General features: G+C 37.2%; 6 protein-coding genes across 8 annotated transcripts; 3 read left to right on the forward strand and 3 right to left on the reverse strand.

Annotated features, from left to right (window-relative positions):
• The first annotated feature begins 1,488 nt into the window (after positions 1-1,488).
• LOC125576975 lies at positions 1,489-6,162 on the forward strand. The gene is made up of 5 exons (XM_048737540.1): positions 1,489-4,217; positions 4,312-4,937; positions 5,027-5,311; positions 5,391-5,496; positions 5,563-6,162. Exons 1-5 carry the CDS (start codon positions 2,520-2,522, stop codon positions 6,160-6,162), a joined length of 3,315 nt encoding a protein of 1,104 aa, XP_048593497.1. The 5' UTR covers positions 1,489-2,519.
• Positions 6,163-10,789: 4,627 nt separating this feature from the next.
• On the forward strand, positions 10,790-14,230 carry LOC106362159 (protein DETOXIFICATION 36). Its single transcript, XM_013801993.3, has 7 exons — positions 10,790-11,222; positions 11,637-12,268; positions 12,926-12,982; positions 13,094-13,332; positions 13,418-13,536; positions 13,638-13,724; positions 13,821-14,230. Exons 1-7 carry the CDS (start codon positions 10,905-10,907, stop codon positions 13,884-13,886), a joined length of 1,518 nt encoding a protein of 505 aa, XP_013657447.1. The 5' UTR covers positions 10,790-10,904; the 3' UTR covers positions 13,887-14,230.
• A 2,380-nt stretch (positions 14,231-16,610) lies between these two features.
• On the reverse strand, positions 16,611-18,540 carry LOC106360229 (heat shock 70 kDa protein 16). Of its 3 annotated transcripts, XR_007315522.1 has the most exons (5): positions 18,360-18,540; positions 17,675-18,288; positions 17,457-17,552; positions 17,261-17,359; positions 16,611-17,122 (listed from the first exon to the last, which is right to left on the reverse strand). XR_007315522.1 is itself a non-coding variant. In XM_048738248.1 (3 exons), exons 1-2 carry the CDS (start codon positions 18,229-18,231, stop codon positions 17,492-17,494), a joined length of 618 nt encoding a protein of 205 aa, XP_048594205.1. In that variant the 5' UTR covers positions 18,232-18,408; the 3' UTR covers positions 16,611-17,359; positions 17,457-17,491. The 3 variants fall into 3 exon arrangements, 1 of the variants encoding a protein (XP_048594205.1); XR_007315521.1 differs by having other exon boundaries at positions 17,675-18,408; XM_048738248.1 differs by having other exon boundaries at positions 16,611-17,359; positions 17,675-18,408.
• Position 18,541: 1 nt separating this feature from the next.
• LOC106362157 lies at positions 18,542-19,764 on the forward strand. Its single transcript, XM_013801991.3, has 4 exons — positions 18,542-18,829; positions 19,141-19,202; positions 19,302-19,406; positions 19,496-19,764. The coding sequence occupies exons 1-4, from the start codon at positions 18,592-18,594 to the stop codon at positions 19,649-19,651; spliced, it is 561 nt and encodes a 186-aa protein (XP_013657445.2). The 5' UTR covers positions 18,542-18,591; the 3' UTR covers positions 19,652-19,764.
• On the reverse strand, positions 19,675-20,372 carry LOC106362158. Its single transcript, XM_013801992.3, has one exon. It carries the CDS (start codon positions 20,149-20,151, stop codon positions 19,801-19,803), a length of 351 nt encoding a protein of 116 aa, XP_013657446.2. The 5' UTR covers positions 20,152-20,372; the 3' UTR covers positions 19,675-19,800.
• A 110-nt stretch (positions 20,373-20,482) lies between these two features.
• On the reverse strand, positions 20,483-22,301 carry LOC106360228 (cytochrome P450 77A3-like). Its single transcript, XM_048738249.1, has one exon. It carries the CDS (start codon positions 22,213-22,215, stop codon positions 20,683-20,685), a length of 1,533 nt encoding a protein of 510 aa, XP_048594206.1. The 5' UTR covers positions 22,216-22,301; the 3' UTR covers positions 20,483-20,682.
• Between the last annotated feature and the right edge of the window lie 233 nt (positions 22,302-22,534).

Consider the following 22,534-nt stretch of genomic DNA (forward strand, 5'->3'; position numbering starts at 1 on the left):
CTACCAAATGCAACATCAATTAAATAATAAATTAATTATATTTACATTTTATATAATTATAAAAATATCAAAAATCATAATATTATAATAAATATAAAAAATATATTTAGAAAGTTATAGTTTTAAATTTTTTAAAATTATAGAATTTCATTTTAAAAATTTATGATATTAATTAAAATATAATAGATATATTTTAGTATTTTTATAATTCCAATTTAAAAAATTTATTCAATTTTCTCTTTTTTTATTTATATTTTTTTAAAGAAAAAAAATTTATTCTCCCACAACCGCAAACGCTAGTTGGAACCAACTTTTGAATTTATGAGGTTTAAAGTGGTTTGAAGCAGTTTAGTACAGTTTAAAACAGTTTGAGTGATTGTTGCAAAATGCCAACAACCGCTATCAGTCATACCCATAGGTGTATAATTGTCATGTACCCCGGTCTACGTATAATCTTGGATCCGCCCCATTATATATCACATGTGTAGTATGGTAAGAATTAGAACCGAAAATGTGAAGAAAATAAATGGTATTTGTTGGAAGTTCGATCGCAGGTGGGTTGCAGCTAACACATTTTCTTTGTCGGCAACCAATAAATCACACCCACACTATGCTTTTGCAGATAGGATTCATATATTGTAGATCTTTTTCCAACTTGGGTTTTTATTTACTTATATAATACCTGGATTTGAAAAATTATAATGACAGTGTGAGAAATTATTTGATATTTTTAAAAAAATACAGAAAATCAGGTATTTGCAAATGTGTTTACAATAATTCCGTGTATAGAATTCCAGAAAACTATTCTGCTAATTTATTTAAATTAGTTATTATTTTTTCCATTGCTTTCTTTCATGCTAAAAGTAAAAGCATTTTGGATCGGCTAACATTATTTTTGCTTTACAACTTCAACTGATTGTGACAGTTTGAAATCTATTAAATCATAACCATTAATACTACTCATCATTATTGATTCGCTAGTAAAGTCCAGCATAATAAAGGGTTGTCAATTTCCTATTTTGATATAATTCAATTTCGATCTTGTAGTTGGAGTTGTTATTTCTTTTAGATTTAAATAGGATGAACTATGGGGTATAATTAATAACACGCAAGTTACGTGTTGTGGAAACCATATCCATAGTAATCTTCGTAAAGTCCCAAATCTTATTTGGTAGTCTATATTTTCTTTACGATCTCATATACATATTAATTCCATCTTCACTTTGTATTCTTTTTATTAACACATGAAAAATATTATTCGGAATGAGTCACCCGACAAACAACAAATTATTCGCCGTTTTCAAATTAATGAAATTATTGTGCTTTTTAAGTCAGCCAAAAATAGTATTATAATTACTTTTTATGAGTAAAAAGGCTTAATATTTTGGCGTACATATGCATTATATACCTAATCTGCCAATTGTATAAAAACAAATAAAAGTTGAAGACGTAAATTTTCTACAAGATATTACTATTAAATGTAGCCATGTGGCCATCGTAGAAACTCCAGACACTGACTCGTTGTTTTTTTTTATCGTTGTCATTTACCCACACCCTAGTCCATGATGCAGCTGCCTTATTTTCCAACGTATCATAACTGTAAACATTTCACAACTTTAATTATTGCAAAAATATCAACGTGATGTTATCTTCACAAATCTGTTTAATCGTCTGAAGTGTTGTGGGCATCTGCCCATTCATACCAAACCCGATAAAACTATAAACAAAAAGTTTACGAGAAGACAAAGATTTGTACCTACGTGACATGACATCCGGAATAAGTCGAACGCTCCTACCAAACCGATCAAAAACCCAAAAAGCTAAGGAGGGTTTTAAGGGGGCTGCTTTCACTACAAAAAAAGTCTTCATTGATAGCACATGACTATAGCACGTTTTACTGAACTGCTATCATAGATGAGTCTAAAATTTGCTTATTATATAATAGGGTTAATTAAACGCTATGGTAGAGTTTCACTAAGCGGGAACCTAAAATTAGCTTTACCGCGGCACACTTAGTGAAAAAAAGACTAATCTGATTATTTTTCCTCTCTCCACTCGCGAAATACCTTTCTCTTTTTCTCAGTTTCCCCTCTTTCTCTACTAACCCTAAAAAAATTAGACCACAATCTCCATCACTAAAACCCTAATCCGCTAATCCAGAACCGTAATTGAGCTCCCCACATCCATTATTGTCGATTGCGAAGGTATCGAAGATTGAGATTGCGACATCTCTGTTGATTTGTTATCTCAAATGGAAGAGATGTTTTCTGCTTGCTTCGATTTCGTCTTTTCTTTCTTTCCTGTTTGATTTGCGTTCCTGCTCTACGTTCTTTGCTTAGATTTCCTTTATTATATTCTTGACAACATTTAACTTGATTCATGATTTTATCGATTTCGATTTACATTATTTGTTACTTTGAATGGTTCTCTATGTTACTAAAGGTTTGAATGTAGGTTTTAGAACATAGATGATGGATAAAGACTGGGTTCATCTGAGCAGGTAATGAATTTTATCATATATGTTATGTTTCAGTATGTGTTTAGTCACTGAGCTTGTGAATTTTTGTTCATGTCACCGAAGAGTCGATCCTGCTTATGAGAGAGGAGCTACTAAGTTTGTACGGGAAGTGGCTGCAGCTTCAGGAGGAAGTGGCTGCATTGACTGTCGTAACATAGATCGTCATTGCGGAAGTGTGGTAGTTGCTCATCTTGTTACTAGAGGAATGGAGGAGGCTTATAAGAAGCGCACTGATTGGTATCTGCATGGAGAGTTGAGCTCAGTGGTTGCATATGAAAGAAGGGCAAGTCAATGGAATGATGAGATCATTGGTTTATACAGAGCCGCTGAGTGTTCTGATGAAGCTTTAGCTGGTACGGGGGATGTCTTTGAGATAGCAGAGGGAGAGGACAAGAAAGAAGATGAATTTTTGGCGAAGCTAGCTGAAGCTGAAACACCTTTGTATCCTACATGTGCGAACCACAGCAAGTTATCTGCAATAGTGTCATTATTTAGATTGAAGACTCAGAATGGATGGTCTGACAAGAGCTTCAATGAACTGCTAGAGACGTTGCCGGAAATGTTACCAGAGGAGAATGTGCTGCACATTTCACTGTACGAGGTTAAGAAATTTTTGAAATCATTTGATATGGGTTACGAGAAGATCCATGCTTGTGTGAATGACTGCTGCCTATTCAGAAAGAAGTTGAAGAAGCTTGAGTACTGTCCAAAATGCAAGGCATCGAGATGGAAGAGTAATATCCATACTGGTGAGAAGAAGAAAGGAGTCCCACAGAAAGTATTACGCTACTTTCCAATAATTCCACGGTTGAAGAGAATGTTCCGGTCTGAAGAAATGGCTAAGGATCTAAGGTGGCACTTCAGCAACAAAAGCACTGATGGGAAACTTCGACACCCTGTTGATTCAGTCACATGGGATCAGATGAATGCGAAATACCCTGTCTTTGCCGCTGAAGAAAGGAACATGAGGCTTGGACTTTCAACAGACGGATTTAATCCATTCAACATGAAGAATTCTATGTACAGCTGTTGGCCGGTATTGTTAGTCAACTACAACTTGCCACCTGATTTATGTATGAAGAAGGAGAACATAATGCTTTCACTGTTGATTCCTGGTCCACAACAGCCCGGTAACAGTATAGATGTCTACTTAGAGCCTCTCATTGAAGATCTAAACCATTTGTGGAGCAGTGGAGAGTTAGTGTACGACGCGTTTACTCGATCAACTTTCACACTGAAGGCAATGTTGCTTTGGACGATCAGTGACTTCCCAGCTTATGGGAATCTTGCAGGCTGCAAAGTGAAGGGAAAAATGGGGTGTCCTTTATGTGGGAAAAACACAGACAGTATGTGGCTCAAGTACAGCAGAAAACATGTGTATATGTGCCACAGAAAAGGTCTGCCACCAGCTCATACTTTTCGGGGAAAGAAGAAGTGGTTTGATGGAAAAGCTGAGCAAAGGAGAAGGGGGAGAATTTTAACCGGCCTTGAAATTTCACAAAATCTCAGAAATTTCAAGAATGACTTTGGCAATGTTAAACATTCTGGGAGTAAGAGAAAAAAGATGGTCTGTACGGATTTAGATGAAGAGGAAGAGGAAGAGGAAGATGAGGAGGAAGAGGAAGAAGTGGAAATAGATGAGGATGAGTTATCTAGATGGAAGAAAAGATCTATCTTTTTCAAGCTACCTTATTGGGCGGTAAGATATCTCTTTCATGCTACCTTATGTAGTTTTACATTTTGAATATGTTATGTCTAAATTTGACTTTATGTACTGTTTCTGATATGATTAGGAACTCCCGGTGAGGCACAACTTAGATGTTATGCATGTAGAGAGAAATGTGGCTGCTAGTCTAGTTTCGACATTGTTGCACTGTGGGAAATCCAAGGACGGTCTTCCGGCTCGTAAAGATCTTGAGGATCTTGGTATAAGGCAGGATTTGCACCCTCGCATACATGGAAAACGAACATATCTTCCTCCAGCCCCGTGGTCTTTGTCTAAGACAGAGAAGAAGATATTTTGCAGGAGGCTTTTTGACTTCAAAGGGCCAGATGGATATTGTTCCAACATATCTAGAGGTGTTTCGTTAGATGACTGTAAAGTCACAGGGCTGAAATCACATGACTATCATGTGTTAATGCAGCAACTTCTTCCCATTGCATTGAAAGGGCTGTTACCTAAAGGACCGAGACTTGCCATTTCAAGGTTATGCGCATTCTTCAATCTGTTGTGCCAGAGAGTTATTGATAGAGAGCAGCTTCTGGTTATGGAAGCGGAGATTGTAGAGACGCTTTGCTTGTTTGAAAGATATTTTCCTCCAAGTTTCTTCGATATCATGGTCCATCTGACTGTGCATCTAGGAAGGGAGGCCCGGCTTGGTGGACCTGTCCATTTTAGATGGATGTACCCATTTGAAAGGTAATGTCTTCATGACTGCTGTAGATATTTTCCTCTAATTTTCTTTTATAGCCATTTTAATCTGCTAATCGACATAGACACATTTTCAGGTACATGAAAGTCCTCAAAGACTTTGTTAGAAATCCTGCTAGACCAGAAGGGTGCATTGCTGAGTCTTATCTTGCCGAGGAATGTATGAAGTTTTGCAGTGATTTTCTCAGGAAGTCAACAAATGTACAAGATAAAGTAGAGAGAAACATGGACTATGAGAACAGCTCTATCTTAGAGGGTCGTCCAATATCAGCTGGCACATCAGTTACACTCACTGAAATGGAGAAGAAAATAGCACACCTTGCTATCATCCAAAACCTTGCTCTCGTCGAACCTTTTGTAGAGTAAGAATCCTATTCTTTATATTTATATTGTCTTTATTCGTTTTGATATTTATTTCTAATATGCACATTCTCTGTCCAGTGAGCATCTCCAGTATTTACAAGACTCAGATGACAGATGTAGGAGAGATGCATCCATCTTATGGAGTATGCATACTAAGAATTTTGCTTCATGGCTAAAAGAACAGGTACATGATTTGTTATCTGGTTTTGATAATATGATATAGGTGTTTTACTAGTCTTAACTTTTGTAGGTGCCTCTTGATTCTAAAGAACATGACGAAACACTCAAGTGGCTAGCCTATGGTCCACGTTCTTCAGCTAAGTCATATACGGGCTATATAGTTAACGGTCAGAGGTTTCACACCGCATCAGTTGATAGAAAAAGTCAGAATTCTGGGGTTTACTATGAGGCTACAGCAGTTTGTAGATCTAGTGCGAAAGATACAGCACATGTGGTTGATTGGGTTTCCTACTACGGCAGAGTAACTGACATCATTCTGATAGACTATAATGTCTTCTATGTTCCTCTGTTTCGGTGTCATTGGGCTGTAAAGGGTAATGGAGTGAAGATTGAAGATGGGTTTACACTTGTTAACATGAATCATAGTCAAGCCTCTTTCACAAGTGATCCTTACATTATGGCTTCTCAGGCGAAGCAAGTCTTTTACTCAAGGGAAAATGAGACTTCTAATTGGTATATTGTAATGAGAGGTCCTTCAAGAAGATATAGTAAAGAAGATATTCAAGAGGGAAATGCTGAGATTGGTCCACTGCCTACAAATATTGACATGGAAGTCGACAATGATGAAGCCTACGAAGTCAGAACAGATTGTGAAGGAATATATGTTTGAAACGTATCCTTACTTTATGTGTTTGTTTTGTGTTTCTTTGCTTCTGTCTGTGCTTGTTTTTTGCTTGTTTGCTTCTGTGTGTGCTTGGTTGTTGTTTTGTTTAGAGTTAACTTTTTCCTGCTCAAAATTTGATGCAGGTAAATTGAGATGAGACGTGGAAAAAAGAAAAAAGTCAGTAAGGCAAGAAAGAAAGTAGTACAAGAAGATACAGAAGTTGAGTTTATCTGTACTTTACCTGGTGAAGGGGTAGACCAAGATGATGTTGTTCAAGAGCATGCAGGAGCTGAAGGTGTTCAAGATGAAGGTGTTCAAGAGCAGGCAGGAGCTGAAGGTGTTCAAGAGCAGGCAGGAGCTGAAGTTGATCCAGAACAGCAAAACCATGAACAGAGAAACGATGAACAACAACAGACAGAAGAGCCTGAAGGTGAAGTTGAATTATCTACTAATGAAGAGACTGAAGTTAGAACCAACCGTAAGAGGAAGCGTGGACCGACAAGAATGAAAGACCTAGCCAAAGACCCAAATTCCAGAGTTCATGTTGATTTCAATGCCTTGGGAGAAGCGTATGGTGAAGGTTCAGTGAAGTTGTCTTCGTATCTAGGTCCATTGGTTAGGGAGCACGTTCCTGTCACAGTTGAAGGTTGGAAAAAACTCTCTGAAGAAGTGAAGACAGTTCTCTGGAAATCTGTGCAGGTAAAAATTTCTATACTATGAGAACATCTAGATATGCAACTAGAGATAGATTACTGAGTTATTTTCAACGTGAGTGCAGGCAAGGTTTAAAATTGATGAAGACTACCATAGGGATGCAGTGCTTAAGCAGATGGGAGCGTTGTGGAGATCATCGAAGTCACGTCTTGTCACCCAAATCAATGAATCCGATAATAACCAACAAAGGATGAAGCTCAGACCAAAAAATGTTCCTCCGGTTGAGTGGCGCAAATTTGTGAAGTTGAAAACAAGCCAAGAATTCAAGGTATGTATTTTGAGTTGAGTAAAATATGTTTTCAAAGTACATAACATATTAACAATCAGAAGTTATGATAGGCTGTGAGTGATAGCTACAAGGAGAGAAGACGCAAACAGATACCTCACACTTGTAGTCGGAAGGGAATGGTTAGACTAGCAGAAGACATGGTACGTATTCTTTCTTCTCGTTGTTTCATTTTCAATTGGTATATTGACATACAATGTTTCCATAGAAAAACAGTTCTGATGACCCATCTCAAGTGACAAGACTTAAAATATGGGTTAAGTCTCGTACCCGAAAAGATGGAACTCCTATAAACACAAATGCGGCTGAAAAGATTGTAAGTGAAAAACATAAATTATGGTTTGCTATATCAAATGCTTTTCATATTAAAAGAATCGTTTGTTGTCTGATGTACAGCAAAAGGCAGCTGAGCTTGGTAGTGGTGCCAATCCATCGTCTGCTAAAAATCAAGATGAGGATACACTCGTCAAGCTGTTAGGACCTGATAATCCTGGTCGTATGAGAGTAATGGGCAGAAATATGAGTAAGACCAAGTTAGCTTGCTTCCAAGTTAAGCACAAGACTATTTCTGAAATGCAAGAGAAGCAATATGAACTCCAGGAAACGGTTAATCAGTTAAAGGCTGAACTAGCAGCAGTGAAAAACCAGGTCATATAATATTTCTGTTTATACATTGAGATAGTAGGTGATAACAAAATAATAAGATTTTTTTTGGTTTAACTTACAGAGAGAAGAATATGAAGTTGGTGAAAACTCGGCTGCAAGGAGTGTGAACAAAAAAACAGAAAAGAAGTGTCTTATAATAGATTGGGCTGATGAAGATGGCAACGTTGGTGAGGGCCGTATTCTCTCTTCAGACCCAAACGATATAGTCAATGACTGTCGTTTAGGACCTACAGATGTTAAAGTATTGGTTGACTCTGCTACTGAACCAGAAGCTTTCCTCTGGAGACCTGCAAAGAACATGTGCACGATTCAGGAAGCTGTTGGCCATATTATTGCATGGCCTAAGAGTAAATGTGTTGAACTAGGCCAGGGCCTCCAACCAGAAGATATTGCCCCACTGGTAAAGTATTTTGGTCCATTCTCTTACTAGTTAATGTACTGAGTAGGCTCTTACTGATATTGTACTGAGTAGGCTTAAACTGATATTGTATTGTCATTGTCTGATAGGGCTCAAGATCAAATTCTCTCAACAAATGCAAACTATTGGATTTATCCGATGATAATGTAGTTGTTGGTGAAGGACGCTGGCAGACGCAAGAACCAAAAGCTTTGGTGAATGGACTTCCTCTCGGACCAAAGGCAGTAAAAGTTTTTCTGGATGTTGTACATGAACCTGAAACATTTTTATGGAGGCCTACGTTGGAAGTGGCATACCTTGAGGACAGCGTAATGACTTTTATATCATGGCCCGCTCACAAAGTTGTATTCGAAAACCCGGTAGAAGCAAGAAGAAAAGTGTCTCCGACTCCAAATACTGCAGGTCTTAAAGTTCCTTCTCCTGGGTCTACTGGAAGCAGCCTTAAAAAAAATGGAAAATCAAGAGCAACAACATCAACTACTCCTACTGTGAAGTCTTCCTCAATGCCGGTAACATTTTATTCCTTAGGTTTTCCTCTATTATTATTTGTCTTACTGTCTGAGTACTACAATGTTTTGTATTGTAAACATGACAGCTAAATGATGGATCCCAACCTATAAACGTGAATCAGAAGTGTAAATTGATGGACATCAGTGAGAGGAAACAAGTTGTTGCCGAAGGACGTGTGCATTCAACAGACCCAAATCAGATGGTTCACTTTGTACGATTAGGTCCGAACGCAGCTAGAGTGTGGATAGATGTAGTGTTGGTAGATGATGCAGACGTTTGGAGGAAGTCTGATGAAATGGAGAGCTTGAAGGATGCACATGGTTCTTCTATCGCATGGCCACTTGATAAATTGGTCATATTTTAAGAGGAACAGGTAAGTAATGTGCTTTTTCTTTACAATCTTTCTGATGCAATTCCTAAACTGATTAATAGAGGTTTTGATTGTAGCAACTTGGGGGAATGAAGAAATCTGGTCCAGCCTTTAAACAAGGCTACTGAACTTATAATTATCTTATGTGTAAGACTGTGTTTTTTGTTTTCAATCGGCTGTGTAAACTTTATGACTTATGTTTATGTGTAAGACTTTACGTCATTTTCTATGAATGCTCTATGAATGCTTTCGTTGTTGTTTATGAGATTTGTTTTCTGAAATCAATTCTGGGCACCAACAAATCATAGCATAACCAACAAACCAGTAATAACAAAATACAATTGTTATAGTTGAAAATCATAGCATTTAAATCAAACTACGAATTAGACAAACAAATCTACAATAGCGAAAACAAAAAAAGTTATAGTAAAATATCATAGCGTTTAAAAGTACCTACGAATTGGACAATGATAACATATTTCAAAGCTGTAGCAAAATTAAATATAGGAATACTGAACAGCTATTGTAGAAGGACATATCATAACTCGAATTATGAATCGTAAACAATTTGTGACAAAATAAAAACGTGTTATTGTTACGTTAAAAACGGCATTCATTTATTGCTATCGTATTGGAATATTAGTAGCGTCAAATAAAACCGCTATCGTAGAGAGGGGACCTATGATGGCTGCCGATGACATAGCAGATGAGAAAACGCTATGAAACCCCTATAATAGCGTTAATCATAAGCTAAGAATGTACATATTTCTTGTAGTGTTTAGGAATGCAGAAAAGCCTTGCCACAGTCGCAAAAGACGCAACAGAAAAGTAATAAACGTTACATAACTTGATTGATCTCTTGACTGCCGAGTGTATCGTGTGGACTTTTTCCCGGGATGGACATTAAAATCACGTGTTGTGCTTTGTTTTCTGCGTTTGATTCCTAATAAAATATACTAACACCATAAGTAAATATCATGTTTTTGTGTGTTAAAACTTAAGAGTAAAATAACATGTGTCTATGAGAATTTTAGCTTTTTTTTTTTAATTTTTTTTTTCAATTTTAGCTTTGTTTTAGCCGCCTTTTAAGAAAATTAGTTTGGAAGAAAATATATAACCAGTTTAGATGCAGTAAAACATATATACTAATACTGTATGTTTTTAGATTATGGTATTAAGGATAATCGGGGATGATTGATAAGTGCTGTAGCTTTATATTTTTTGCTGTAGAATTTAATCTGTAGATTTATTTGTTGTAGTTTTTTTATGTAGATTTCTAAAGCACTAATTTTTTGCTCTGGAAATAAAGTTCTCTAGAGCCATATTTTGATTGCAGAGATTTTTTTGCTGTGAGTTTTTTAAGGAAAGCAAAATTCGATTAGTTGACATATATAGTTATAGACTAAAATTTGGCTGTCCTGAGCATCTATCGCCCCAACCAATCATCCCCGTTGATTTATGTATGGAATGCTATGTTTCGAACTAAAAATTAATCTACGTTAATAAAAAAACAAAATTAGTCTTTTACGTGCTAAGGGCAAAATAGGTATCTTGACTTTTCCTCGTCTCTTCCTTTTAAGCATTCTTTATTATCTTGTAAATAAAAAAATAGATAATTTCGGTCAGTAGACACGGCAAAATCGCCTTTATATAACAGGTCCTCCAAGCCAAGTAGCAGAACGATAGACACTCGACAAAGAACAATAAAGAGAGAAAGAGAGTGAAGAGTCGTCAAGAAACATTCACATTCTCTTCTTTTTAGTAAATAATATATATTTCCAAGAATGGGTTCGGAAGCTGCCGTCACCGCCGTGGACAACCTCCAGCAACCATTACTTGAGCCAACGAAGTCGGAAGTTGACTTCAGGATGGAGAGTGTGTTAACAGACACTCATTTGCCTTATCTCCGGCGGCTATATTTTGCGGCGTTGATCGAGCTGAAGTTTCTCTTCAACCTGGCGGCTCCGGCGATCTTTGTCTACGTCATTAATAATGGCATGTCCATGCTCACTCGTATCTTCGCCGGTCGTATTGGAAGTATGCAACTCGCCGCCGCTTCTCTAGGAAACAGTGGTTTCAATATGTTCACCTTTGGTCTCATGGTAATTAATTACTACTAATTACATTTTCTCTTTAAAACTAAACACAAATTGTAAAAAAAAAGACTCAACAGTCAGAAACCAACGGATCTAATGAAAGTAACATGAAACCAGATTTTTTTTTTTTTAAATGATTAATCCTATAACTTGAATTTTATAAAATATTTATAAACGTTAAATACAGTAAGAGATATTTGAAAAAAAAAATTCAAACCTTTGATTGACCCAATAAGCTTTTTAAGTTAAAATCAAAACCAAAAACAAACTAGAATTCGAAACAATTTTTTTTCTATCACTTTTATTGTCTGATATCTTCTTTTATAACTTTATAAGTGAAAAATTTATTCTTAAAAATAAAATAATTCTTTTACTTGGTTATTAGGATATTAATGTTTTTTTTTTTGCATGGTGACACAGCTTGGAATGGGAAGTGCAGTGGAAACATTATGTGGACAAGCGCACGGAGCTCACAGATACGAGATGCTCGGAGTCTATCTACAAAGATCAACGGTGGTTCTATTTCTCACCGGCCTTCCGATGACATTACTCTTCATCTTCTCCAAACCTCTCCTCACTTCACTCGGCGAGCCAGCTGACGTGGCCTCAATGGCTTCCATATTCGTCTACGGTATGATCCCAATGATCTTCGCTTACGCCGTCAACTTCCCCATACAAAAGTTTCTCCAGTCACAGAGCATTGTCACACCTAGCGCTTACATCTCAGCCGCCACGCTTGTCATCCACATTTTCCTCTCTTGGCTAGCCGTCTTCAAGCTCGGGTGGGGCTTACTTGGCCTCTCAGTGATTCACAGTCTCTCGTGGTGGATCATTGTTCTTGCTCAGGTTTTGTATATTAAGGTGAGTCCAAGATGTCGCCGGACTTGGACCGGGTTTAGCTGGAAAGCCTTTGATGGTCTTTGGGACTTTTTCCGGTTATCGGCGGCTTCCGCCGTCATGCTCTGCCTTGAGTCTTGGTATGCTCAGATTCTTGTTCTTCTCGCTGGACTTCTCAAGAACCCTGAACTCGCTTTGGATTCTCTAGCTATCTGGTAAGTGGATCAAAACCTTTTGATCTGCATTAAAATTTAGCTTTAATTTTAATATAAGAAATGAATCATTTATATAATATTAATGAAGACTGAAGAACAATATGAATCTGAACATAGGGTAATATTTTATGCTATAGTTTTAGTTTTTGACCTTATGAAACAAAGAATACTAATAACCAATAAACAATTCTTTAGTATATACTTCCAAAACTCTTTAGGATCCATCCATGAAATGTATTAACTGATATGAGAGTTAAGAACATTGAATCTGAACATATGATTAAATAATTGGTACGAATAGAAATACAATCAATCTGATCAAACTATTGAACTTTTTGTGGTTTCTGTAAAATAATAATTATTGATTTTTTTGGCTACTCTCTCCGTAATCACCTTTTTGAGAAACGCAAGTCACGTTAGTCTACTCAGAATGTAATGATTGTTGTCGTATTATGGACTAGTAATAGCAATTAGAGTTCGCCACGTGTAGTTATCTTTTCCGTTAAAGTCTAATCTCAGCGTTTATTTGACGTTTCTTGTGAGCCTAAACCGCGTGTCGTTTCCTTTGGTAAACAAACGGCATGCTTTCTTTTGGCGGAAAAAGGTGTTGATTACTCAACTCAAGTGTTGAATACTAAATTATTCCTTTTTTGGCAGCATGTCAATTTCTGCAATCTCTTTCATGGTCTCCGTTGGATTCAACGCAGCTGCAAGGTTGGTCAAAAATGATTTGACAATTTTAGTTATTTATGGAATTGTTTTCGTGCAAATGGTAACACATAAACGTAATATTTTAATTAATATCTGTCTTTTTTCTAATTACAGCGTGAGAGTTAGTAATGAATTAGGAGCTGGAAATCCAAGATCAGCAGCATTTTCAACCGCAGTAACTACAGGAGTGTCGTTTTTACTATCACTGTTTGAAGCCGTACTGATCCTCTCGTGGCGCAATGTCATCAGCTACGTTTTTACAGACAGCCCAGCGGTTGCTGAAGCTGTAGCCGAGCTCACTCCTTACTTGGCTATTACCATAGTTCTCAATGGAGTTCAACCTGTTTTATCTGGTATAATAAAGTAGATATATTATATGAAAACACCAAATAAATGAACTATTTGTAAAGTGATTAACAACAAAGGTAACTAAAACAGGCGTTGCCGTTGGATGTGGATGGCAAGCATTTGTGGCGTACGTTAACATAGGATGTTATTACATTGTGGGGATCCCTATTGGTTATGTTCTTGGTTTCACCTATGACATGGGAGCTAAGGTAAAATTTCTTTGATTGAAAGAATCTACATTCTAATCAACGATTAATGATTGATCGGTGTAAAGTGAAAATATAATTAATTGGTTAATGATTTGCTGCAGGGAATATGGACAGGAATGATTGCGGGTACGCTCATGCAAACTATCATCTTACTCATTGTCACTTTTCGAACTGATTGGGATAAAGAGGTATATTACTAATTACTCCACACACACACACACACATATATATCTTTGTGATATGTTTCTTAACTAAAACTCATGTTTTAATATTTTTAATGTCAGGTGGAGAAGGCTTCACGACGATTGGACCAGTGGGAAGATACACAAGCGCCGCTTCTTAAGCAGTAAACAAAAATGATATTTTCAAAAAGAAAATTTATATTGGGGGAGAATTAGAGGTCAATTAAATATATTTTTCTTCTTCTGGTCTTCTCCAAATTGATTTAAAAGGGATAAAAACCTCATTAGTTAATCAAGAGATCTGTTGATTAATGAATTGGAAAACCGATAGTTTTCTGAGGGGTTAGAGTGAAGAGAAGGGAGTCAATGTATATTTTTTTGTAAGATGAGTTAATATTGAGAAGTGAGAATGAAATGTTGAAATAAAAGATGACGTCTTGCGTGTAAAAGCAACTTTGTTGTAACCATTTATTGAATGGGGGCAAATCAAGTAATGAATCATTGGTTTTATGGTACACAACATTATTTTCCTTGGCAATCCTTCAAGATTTACAAGTTATAAGTTTACGAATTTATAGTTCATTTAAACTTCAACGAATGATGTAATAGTTGGTAAAATAATTGATTGTTTGGTAATATATCTGCTCATTTATTAACATGTACAAAATATGTTTTTTTTTGTGTGTGGTGTGAGTGTGTTTTTGCATCTAAAGTTAAGGTTAAATGAAAGATGTAATATTAAACTAATTGAACGAATGACGTACTTGGTAAATAAAAGTCAAAATTTTATTGTCTATTTTTTTTTACGAATATCATTTTAGTGAACTAAATTACTCATAAGAAACTGACAAAGAAAGAACAAAATGTGCATGAGATCAATGAATATCTTCATGCGAATGTTCAAAGCGAACGTCATTGAATTTGTCAATTTGGGTTTGATAGATATTAAAAGGTTTGCTTGTCAATGTTCTCTTTTGTCAACAAAATGTTATTGTTAAGTATTTGGATTTGGATTTGATTTGCTTATGTTTCATTTTTCTTAAATAAATTTGAGCTGTTTTTACGTTACTATCACTCTGTCTTCTAGTTGGAGATAACCAAACCATGACCAAAAGAAGTCGTGAATATTGCTGTAGTGATATATAGCTTTTGAGTTTTGAGCTTGCCCCACTAGTTTTCCTCAATGGTTCCTAGCTGTCTGCTTGTTTTTAATCTTCAACTCCTCCTGACATGCATCAGTGGTGTGAAGTTGTTTAATCAAAGATTCACAAAACGCCTCTTCCTTCTGACATAAATCCTTGTTGTTCTTCAAATTATCAAATGTTAAGATTAGGTAAGCGCCTAATCTCTTATCCACTTGGTTAATTTTGTCAATAAACCTCTTTTAAATTTATGTTTACACCCAAAACAAGAAATTAAATGAATAGAATTATCCAAGATGACTAGATGATCCACATGCCATGCATATTATTAATGTTCCTATATAAAGTTTAAAAGCGGTTTACTGTATGCATGCATATTATTTATATGGCCACTATAGATTTAAAGACCAACTATATGGTCAGTCGCTATTATTTATAGTATACTGTTTGTTCCTACATGAGAAGAGTCAACATTACTATATGTTTGGGTCTATCTTCTACTAAATCGGCTAGTTTTGTCTGGTGATACAGAGACGTACTCTGACGAAAAAGAAAAAAAAAAGATTCCAACTTGTTCAACAAGAATTTAAAATGTTACTTGGTTGGATGCGTATGAGATTCGACCTCGTATGATTTGAGGGAGACAATATTGAAAAGATGATAGAGACTGGGAATCATCTAAACTTGGGTATATGGATTCATTCACAATCATGCCTATTTGATATGGTGACCTCACCCTCCAACTTATTATAATTTCTTCTTAAAAATATACATTATGGCGAGTTCACGCCCCTAGCACCAAAATAAGATAATCAAGTTTACGATCTTTTATTTCTATATATTTTCTCAATTAATTAAAGTAAAAAATACATCGAACGAATAATCAGTTCAGAAATATTTATTCAATTTTTTTTTTACAAGTTCCACTTGCTTATAGGTTCGTTGTCTTTGTTTTTGGTATTACTATGCTAATTTAGTTTAGTGCATGTGAGAATATTCTCGGAAAACCTAAAACAAATTAGCCCGTAGTGGTAGTCTAGTGACGCTTGAGAAAAATAATCTAATACGGTGAACTTTGATTCAAACTCTACTGGCTACATAGATATGGGCTATTGTTTGGCTTATTTGAATACCTAGGAAAAAGTCTATCTGTGAGTTGTATTTCCATCCGAGGATTAGGTCTATGTCTTTAATAGATTCGGATTTAACTCTATTTTTTTCAAAAAGAAAACCTAAAACAAATTAATTTTCCTCGAACAAGACCAAGGAGCTAGTTGATATATTTTTTCTTTTTTTTTGAGCTAGTTGATATTAACTTTTTATACATAAGAAACCACGTGATATACAGTTTTACTGTTGCAATGAAACTTCTACGACGGCTGTAAAACTAAAATTAGTCAACACTTTGGGTCTAATATTATTAGAAAACATAATGCTTTACATATATGCGTTCCGGCTAAAATCCAAATAACCAAGTGGTCTATGGGCCATACGAAATGTCGTACTGTATATTGAACTTTTTTGCCCCAAGAAGGAAGTGTAATTAATCGTTATTTTTGCCATTTTTTTTCCTAGAACGAGAAATCACTCCAGTCTCCACAGATATTTATATAAGAAATTTATAGTCATATTATGTTTTCATATTCAAAGCTTTATGAATGTAAATAAATTGGGAATTGATACTAATTAGTCAAAATATTAAAGTATTTACATAGTTTCATATATTTCCCTGATAGAAATTAGTTGCACATGTCACAATCGGTCCAATTTATTCAAATATTAAACTGTTGAAAATATTCACCTTACAGACAATGAAATTGAGAAAATTCCATTGAGAAAATTCCACATGCAGACACAAAATAAAAATAAAATTTTATATAAATTGTGTTAAGTTGATTAGCGGAAAAATTGGATTCTCAAAATTCAAACCAGTGACAGAGAAGAAAATAAAAGAAACCGAACATGAGAGTTACACTATGAGACTGTTATGCGGCCTTGGTGAAAAATCAATGAAGCCCCATATCATCTGATTTTCTACTTCCATGCGATCCGTTATGTTCCGATTTGGTAGGAAGAGAGTTTGATTTCCCAATGTACTTGCACGTCCTGCAACGCATTCAAGATCCTTTGTAGATTCCATCTTCAGATCTTGCTCTACTAAAGAGCTCTCTGTTTGGCCTCCACTAACTCATCCTTTGTCAATGCACCAGAGACGTTCTTAACATCTGGAATCTCCGTTCTTTTGATAGCCTTAGGATCATTCTACACATTAAAAACTAATCTCAGCTTTTGTGCAGATCACCAATCATCGATTATTTCAGAAAGTAATGGAGATGCAATGATTCGAAATTAGCTTTCTATATGTCAGCTCTTCTTTAGATGCTGTTAAATCATACTTACAGTAGAACCTGAAGTGTCATCCTTCACCGCAGAAGATTGATGGTTGTTTTCGGATATCATCTCGTCAGAAGTCATATTCTCCTTATGATCTTCTATTAGCTGTTGCTCAGAAAAAAAAAGAAAGTTTAGCCTAAAGCTAGGTAGAAACATTAAGGCTACAGTATCTGGAGATGATTAGATATACAAATGTACTCACAGAAGCTGAATCGACGCTGACAATTCCGTGGAGATTTAGCTGAACTCTAACTTTGACACGTGCTGCTTCTCCGTGGGAAATTTGAAATGGACCAATCTACAAAACATTACACAACAGACTAAAGAGTTGCATAAAATATGCAGAGCCTAACCACCCAAAGCATACTTAGAGCTATCAAGCCTAAGAGATATAAGCCATTGATTATGCGATGAGCCTACCTCATAATCTCTAACTCGAAACACACATCAATACTGAATCTCTCCTTGAACTCAACGGCAAAGTAGTTAAACAAAACCTCATCAAAATCTCTCCCTCCCAAGTTTCTATCAAAGCCATGAGAAAGCACTCTTATCATCCCCCCCCCAGACTCAAACGCCGCCACGCACACCTGCGTATCGATAAACACACTGTAACTAGCCGCCAAGTCTGTTTTATAAATACCGTATCCGAGCGCGGTTGCAGTACAATCGTGCATCAATCTCAACGGCCTAAGGAGGATTCGGAAGTTTCGAAAGGGATCAGTCTCAGATCGTTCTGAACGTCGGGATCGCTGAATCTTCTTCTCCCGATCAGTCTCTTGAGCTGAGAGATGGTTGGTTTGGGATGCATAGTGGCGGAGGCTGAAGCTGAAGGTGAATCGCTGCTTCTCGCCGAACGAAACCATGGCGGGATTCTCTCGGTTCGATTCGTCGTTTAACAGAACGTCGATCCCGCGCTGCTTCGCGACCGCGATTACGCAGTTCTCGTTCCCGAGATCGAATCCCACCACACTCATCTTTTTTCCTTCAGAATCCACCAATCTCAATCACTAAGATGATCTAATCTATACTCACTGAGAAGAAACTGGGATCAATGTCAATGTGCGATAGTTAGTTATTCATAGGGAATTTGTGAAATGTTTACCCGTCGAGGAGAAGAAGATCCGACGAGGATCGAAACTTCGAGAACCTCCGATGACTTCGGACGATGATAAAAAAAAAATCAAAAAGGAGTAAAAGAGAAAAAGGGGAAAGGAGGAAGGAGTGATACGAAAACTAAATTTATTTGCATTTAGGTCCTTACTTAATAGTATTTCTCCCCTGCTCCTCCCACCAGGTTTATTTTCACTGAATCTCAAGCGTTCGGCTTACATGTAATGGCTTCTTCTTCATCTTCTCTCGCTGCGTTTCCTTGTTTGAATCCTTCTTGGCTTCTCACTCCTTCAAGATCCTCACAAACTCTAAATTCTCCTTTCCTCTCCTCCCCTTGCTCTATTTTGAGCCTAAAACACGCATCTTCGCTGCTTCTTAAATCGAGGATTCGAATCTCCTCCTCTCGTCGCGTCCCGACAAAAACACTCGTTGTTTTGTCTGCCCAGACTAGTCTCCTGAAAGGTTTTGTCCCAATTCTCTCTTTGCGAATTTTAGTTGTGGTTTTGATTGCTAAGTAGCAAACGGCTCACTAATCATTATTAGAACAATGATTGGATTAAGCGTTTAATTGTTTTGTGCAACGAGTTTACTAATCATTTATTATTAGAACAATTTTCGAATTGATTGTGTGCAGTTGAAATGCTTTATAGCGCATTAAAGTGATCTCGAAATAAACCAAGTTTATCTTCGTATGATTGATTAGTAAAAACTTGATTGTTTGTACATTTCTAGTTAGAGATGCATTGAGTCTCTGCTAATGTTTGTATAAATAGTTCTTAGAACCGCATGGAATATTGGGAAAGATGGAATCGAAGCAGGAACCAACCTAGTTCCTGTGAGCTCTCTCTTATTCTTTTGTCTTTGACTGTTGTTGGAATCTTAAATGTTTTTTTTTTCTGTTAGTCACACATTTCGTTGTCAATTTGCTTGGAAGGTTTCTGTGCCTAGACCTGTTGCTAGGATCTCAGTGACTATTGCAGCATTGGCGGTTTCATTGTTTGTTCTCAAGTCCTTTCTATCAACTGCTTTCTTTGTATTGGTATGTTTTTAACCCTCCCTCCCTCCCTTTTTTTTTGTACACTCTCTATCTAAAGCCAGCCTCCATTGAGTTGTCTTTTTTTTTTTCAGGGTACAATGGGATTTGCATATTTCTTATTCATAGCCTTGAACAAAGATGAAGCTCCTAAACAGAGAGGTGGAGAAGATAATATTTCTGGTTCCAAACCAATGGATTATGATGATCCACTTGAAGAAGCAAAGAAAATTATGGACAAGTACAAGTAAGGAGCTTATCAGTTTTTTTTTTCTTTTCTCATATGAGATCTCCATTGTATACGGATAAAACACTTTGGCAGTGTTGGATATGTGGTTTGATGTTAAAGATAAAACTTGTAATAGAGAGATCAAGAGAAAATCACAAAACAATATATAAATCAAACTTCGAAAGTGAAAATAGGCCTATGTAGTCCAGTTGTTGCCCCACCGTGGAACATCTTCTTGAACGCTCTCAAGCCGCCTTGTGAGTGCTTTCGGATTCCGCCAAATCTAATGGTGGATGCTATGCTGCGATGTAGATTAGCCAAACTGTTTCCGATCATGACTTTCAATCGGAAAATCTTCATACGTAGAAACAATAACGACGGAGGAGAACGATGAGAAATCAAGTCGGCTTCTTGAAGCTTTTTGTAGATCAAGAACTTGGCTCGCCGGTGAAGTAACTCTTCTGGGTCTTCCTTGTTCATCTTTGAGTAATCGCATGGCCTTTTGAAAAGGGTCATTTTCATCCTTTCGTGTTTTTTTTTCTTCCGGCGATGACTTTGTCCTGAGCGAAGAGGTAGAGAGATGTCGGATTGAGGAGATGAGTTGAGCTGAGAAAGTATTTATAGTCATTGCATGAAACAGTGCTACTGCACTAATTTGTAACTTGTATACGTGGTTTTTCTTCAAAGTTATATGTCTTATTAAAATCTTTATAATAATACAGTTTATTTATAAGTCAAATCACTGTGGCAATGAGATATGCTAAAATATTCAAATACATACAAAGTCGTATGAGCTTATTTTATAGTACTTAAATTTTCACGTAATTAAAGAACAATTATATACCTACAAACACATGAACCGATCGAAAATGCATAATGTTATTATATACTTATTTAACATTATACAGCAGAAGAAAAAGTACTTTGGAATAAATATTAGAGAAGATAGTAACGAAGCATTCTATTAATAGATAATATCAATGCGACCAAACACGCATACAAAAGCATAACATATAACAAACCCGACGTGACCGCTCCATTCGAATCTATCCATCAGTCCCTTGATATGATCTGAGCTTTGAGCGAATTCTTCATCACAACGGTAAACGCGTAAGTTTCTGTCGGGTCGGGTGGAGAATCCGGAACAGAGATCCATTTAAACGAATGGATCATCCTAGCAAGCATCAAGTTGATGTGGAGAATCCCTAAAGACCAAGCCGGGCAGATCCGACGACCCGCACCAAAAGGCAACATTGTCACGCCACGTGTTCCGGTCCAATCAGCATTAACACCGTCTCCACCTGGTAAAAACCTCTCCGGTCGAAACTCACCCGGATCCGACCAAATCTCCGGGTTCTCAGTAACCCAAGCAGTGTAAAATTCCACATATGCCCCTGACGGAATATCATACCCGCCAAGCTCCGTATCTTTCACGGCGGCGTGAGAGAGGAGAAAATGTCCTGGGGGATGTCTCCTGAGAGTCTCTTTCACTATTGCTTCCAAGTAAGGCATTTTCGCCACGTCATCCTCTTCAACGACGCCGTTTTTGCCCACAACTCCGACAACTTCCTCGTACAGCTTCTCTTGTATGTTTTGGTCCGTCGCTAGATGAAGTAACGCCCACTCAAGCGTAGTAGCGCTAGTGTCCGTACCCGCCGAGACAATCTCCGAACATAGAGTCACAATCTCTTCATCTTTAAGCTCACCGCCTCTCTCGACAGGCTTCAAAGCAAACAGAGAATCCACGTAAGCTGCACCGATAGGACTCACCATCTCTTCGTTGGGACTCTCTTTTGCCTCAACAAATGCACGACGGTTTTTAATCAATGGCACGAGACTTTCGAGCTGCGTCTTCCTTAGCTCTCTCGCTTCTCTAACTTGACGGCGAAACAACGGAGTTAAAACCGGTAAAAAGTCAGGTAACGTCGGAGAAGTTATAAGCATGACGTCCTTAAGAACGTTCTCTATGTTCTTGATCTTCTCCTCGCTGATCTTGGCTCCGAAACAAAGACATATCAAGATGCTACAAATCGTTAGCCTACATTGACTCATAACTTCGACGTAACCTCTCTCAAAACTCTCCTTTTGAATCCTCTTCATGTGATTCTCCATAGCCCACGTCCTTATCCACGAGCATTGCTTCACTCTCGTCGGAGTCACGAGCTCCGTCACAAAGTTCCTTCTAAGAGTCCGCCACAATGGTCCGTACTCAGCCGAGTTTATAGCGCATTTTCCGACGCTAAACATGAGCCGGATCGGCGAGTCAGGAGGCCTGGAAGCGAAAGTGGGCCCACGTTGGACTAGAGCCTCGTGGATGAGTTTTTCGTCCGTGACGATAATCATTGTACGTTGTCCCATTTGCATGGTGAATATTGGACCGTACTTTTTACGTAGGTCGCGCATTAGGAAGACGAAATGGCGACGTTGGGATATGACTTGGAGTAGGTTTCCGACTAGTGGCCATCCTTTTGGTCCTGGTGGGATGTTGAGGCGGCATTGGTTGCTTCTGCCGGAGGAGTAACGGCGCCACCATAGGTTGAGGAAATAGAGAGCAAACAAGAATATGAAAACATCAGTAAGATCCATATTTGTTTACTTACTATTTGAAAGATATAGAGAGAGATGGGAGACAAATGAAGAAGACTTATATAGATGGACTTTAGGGCAAGTTTATAGTGAAGGGAGATTTAGGATTCTTTATATAGAGAAAGCATACATTCTATGTGTGATGAACGGATCAGCCACATGAACATAACGAGTAATTGGTCTCACCAACTATCTGTGTGCATTTACTTCATACTGTACATAAGTGATATATGATGGTTCAAATTTGAAATTATGTTTTAGCCTAACAAATGATTAGTTATTAGTAGGAGTGTATGACAGTATTATTGATCCAATCAAA

The sequence above is a fragment of the Brassica napus genome, chromosome A8 (assembly GCF_020379485.1).
Source record: "Brassica napus cultivar Da-Ae chromosome A8, Da-Ae, whole genome shotgun sequence".
Taxonomy (NCBI): Eukaryota; Viridiplantae; Streptophyta; class Magnoliopsida; order Brassicales; family Brassicaceae; genus Brassica; species Brassica napus.

Excerpts from the sequence above, each read along its gene's own strand:
- LOC106362159 (XM_013801993.3), top strand. The coding sequence starts at position 10,905 with ATGGGTTCGGAAGCTGCCGTCACCGCCGTGGACAACCTCCAGCAACCA. Across the intron at positions 13,333-13,417 it reads AGTTCAACCTGTTTTATCTG|GCGTTGCCGTTGGATGTGGA; the intron begins GTATAATAAAGT and ends TAACTAAAACAG. Across the intron at positions 13,537-13,637 it reads CCTATGACATGGGAGCTAAG|GGAATATGGACAGGAATGAT; the intron begins GTAAAATTTCTT and ends GATTTGCTGCAG.
- LOC106362158 (XM_013801992.3), bottom strand. The coding sequence starts at position 20,151 with ATGAAAATGACCCTTTTCAAAAGGCCATGCGATTACTCAAAGATGAAC.
- LOC106360229 (XM_048738248.1), bottom strand. The coding sequence starts at position 18,231 with ATGAGTGTGGTGGGATTCGATCTCGGGAACGAGAACTGCGTAATCGCG. Across the intron at positions 17,553-17,674 it reads TTCGAGTTAGAGATTATGAG|ATTGGTCCATTTCAAATTTC; the intron begins GTAGGCTCATCG and ends AATGTTTTGTAG.
- LOC125576975 (XM_048737540.1), top strand. The coding sequence starts at position 2,520 with ATGTTATGTTTCAGTATGTGTTTAGTCACTGAGCTTGTGAATTTTTGT. Across the intron at positions 4,218-4,311 it reads TCAAGCTACCTTATTGGGCG|GAACTCCCGGTGAGGCACAA; the intron begins GTAAGATATCTC and ends TGATATGATTAG. Across the intron at positions 5,497-5,562 it reads CTTCATGGCTAAAAGAACAG|GTGCCTCTTGATTCTAAAGA; the intron begins GTACATGATTTG and ends TAACTTTTGTAG.
- LOC106362157 (XM_013801991.3), top strand. The coding sequence starts at position 18,592 with ATGGCTTCTTCTTCATCTTCTCTCGCTGCGTTTCCTTGTTTGAATCCT. Across the intron at positions 19,203-19,301 it reads CAGGAACCAACCTAGTTCCT|GTTTCTGTGCCTAGACCTGT; the intron begins GTGAGCTCTCTC and ends TTTGCTTGGAAG. Across the intron at positions 19,407-19,495 it reads CAACTGCTTTCTTTGTATTG|GGTACAATGGGATTTGCATA; the intron begins GTATGTTTTTAA and ends TTTTTTTTTCAG.
- LOC106360228 (XM_048738249.1), bottom strand. The coding sequence starts at position 22,215 with ATGGATCTTACTGATGTTTTCATATTCTTGTTTGCTCTCTATTTCCTC.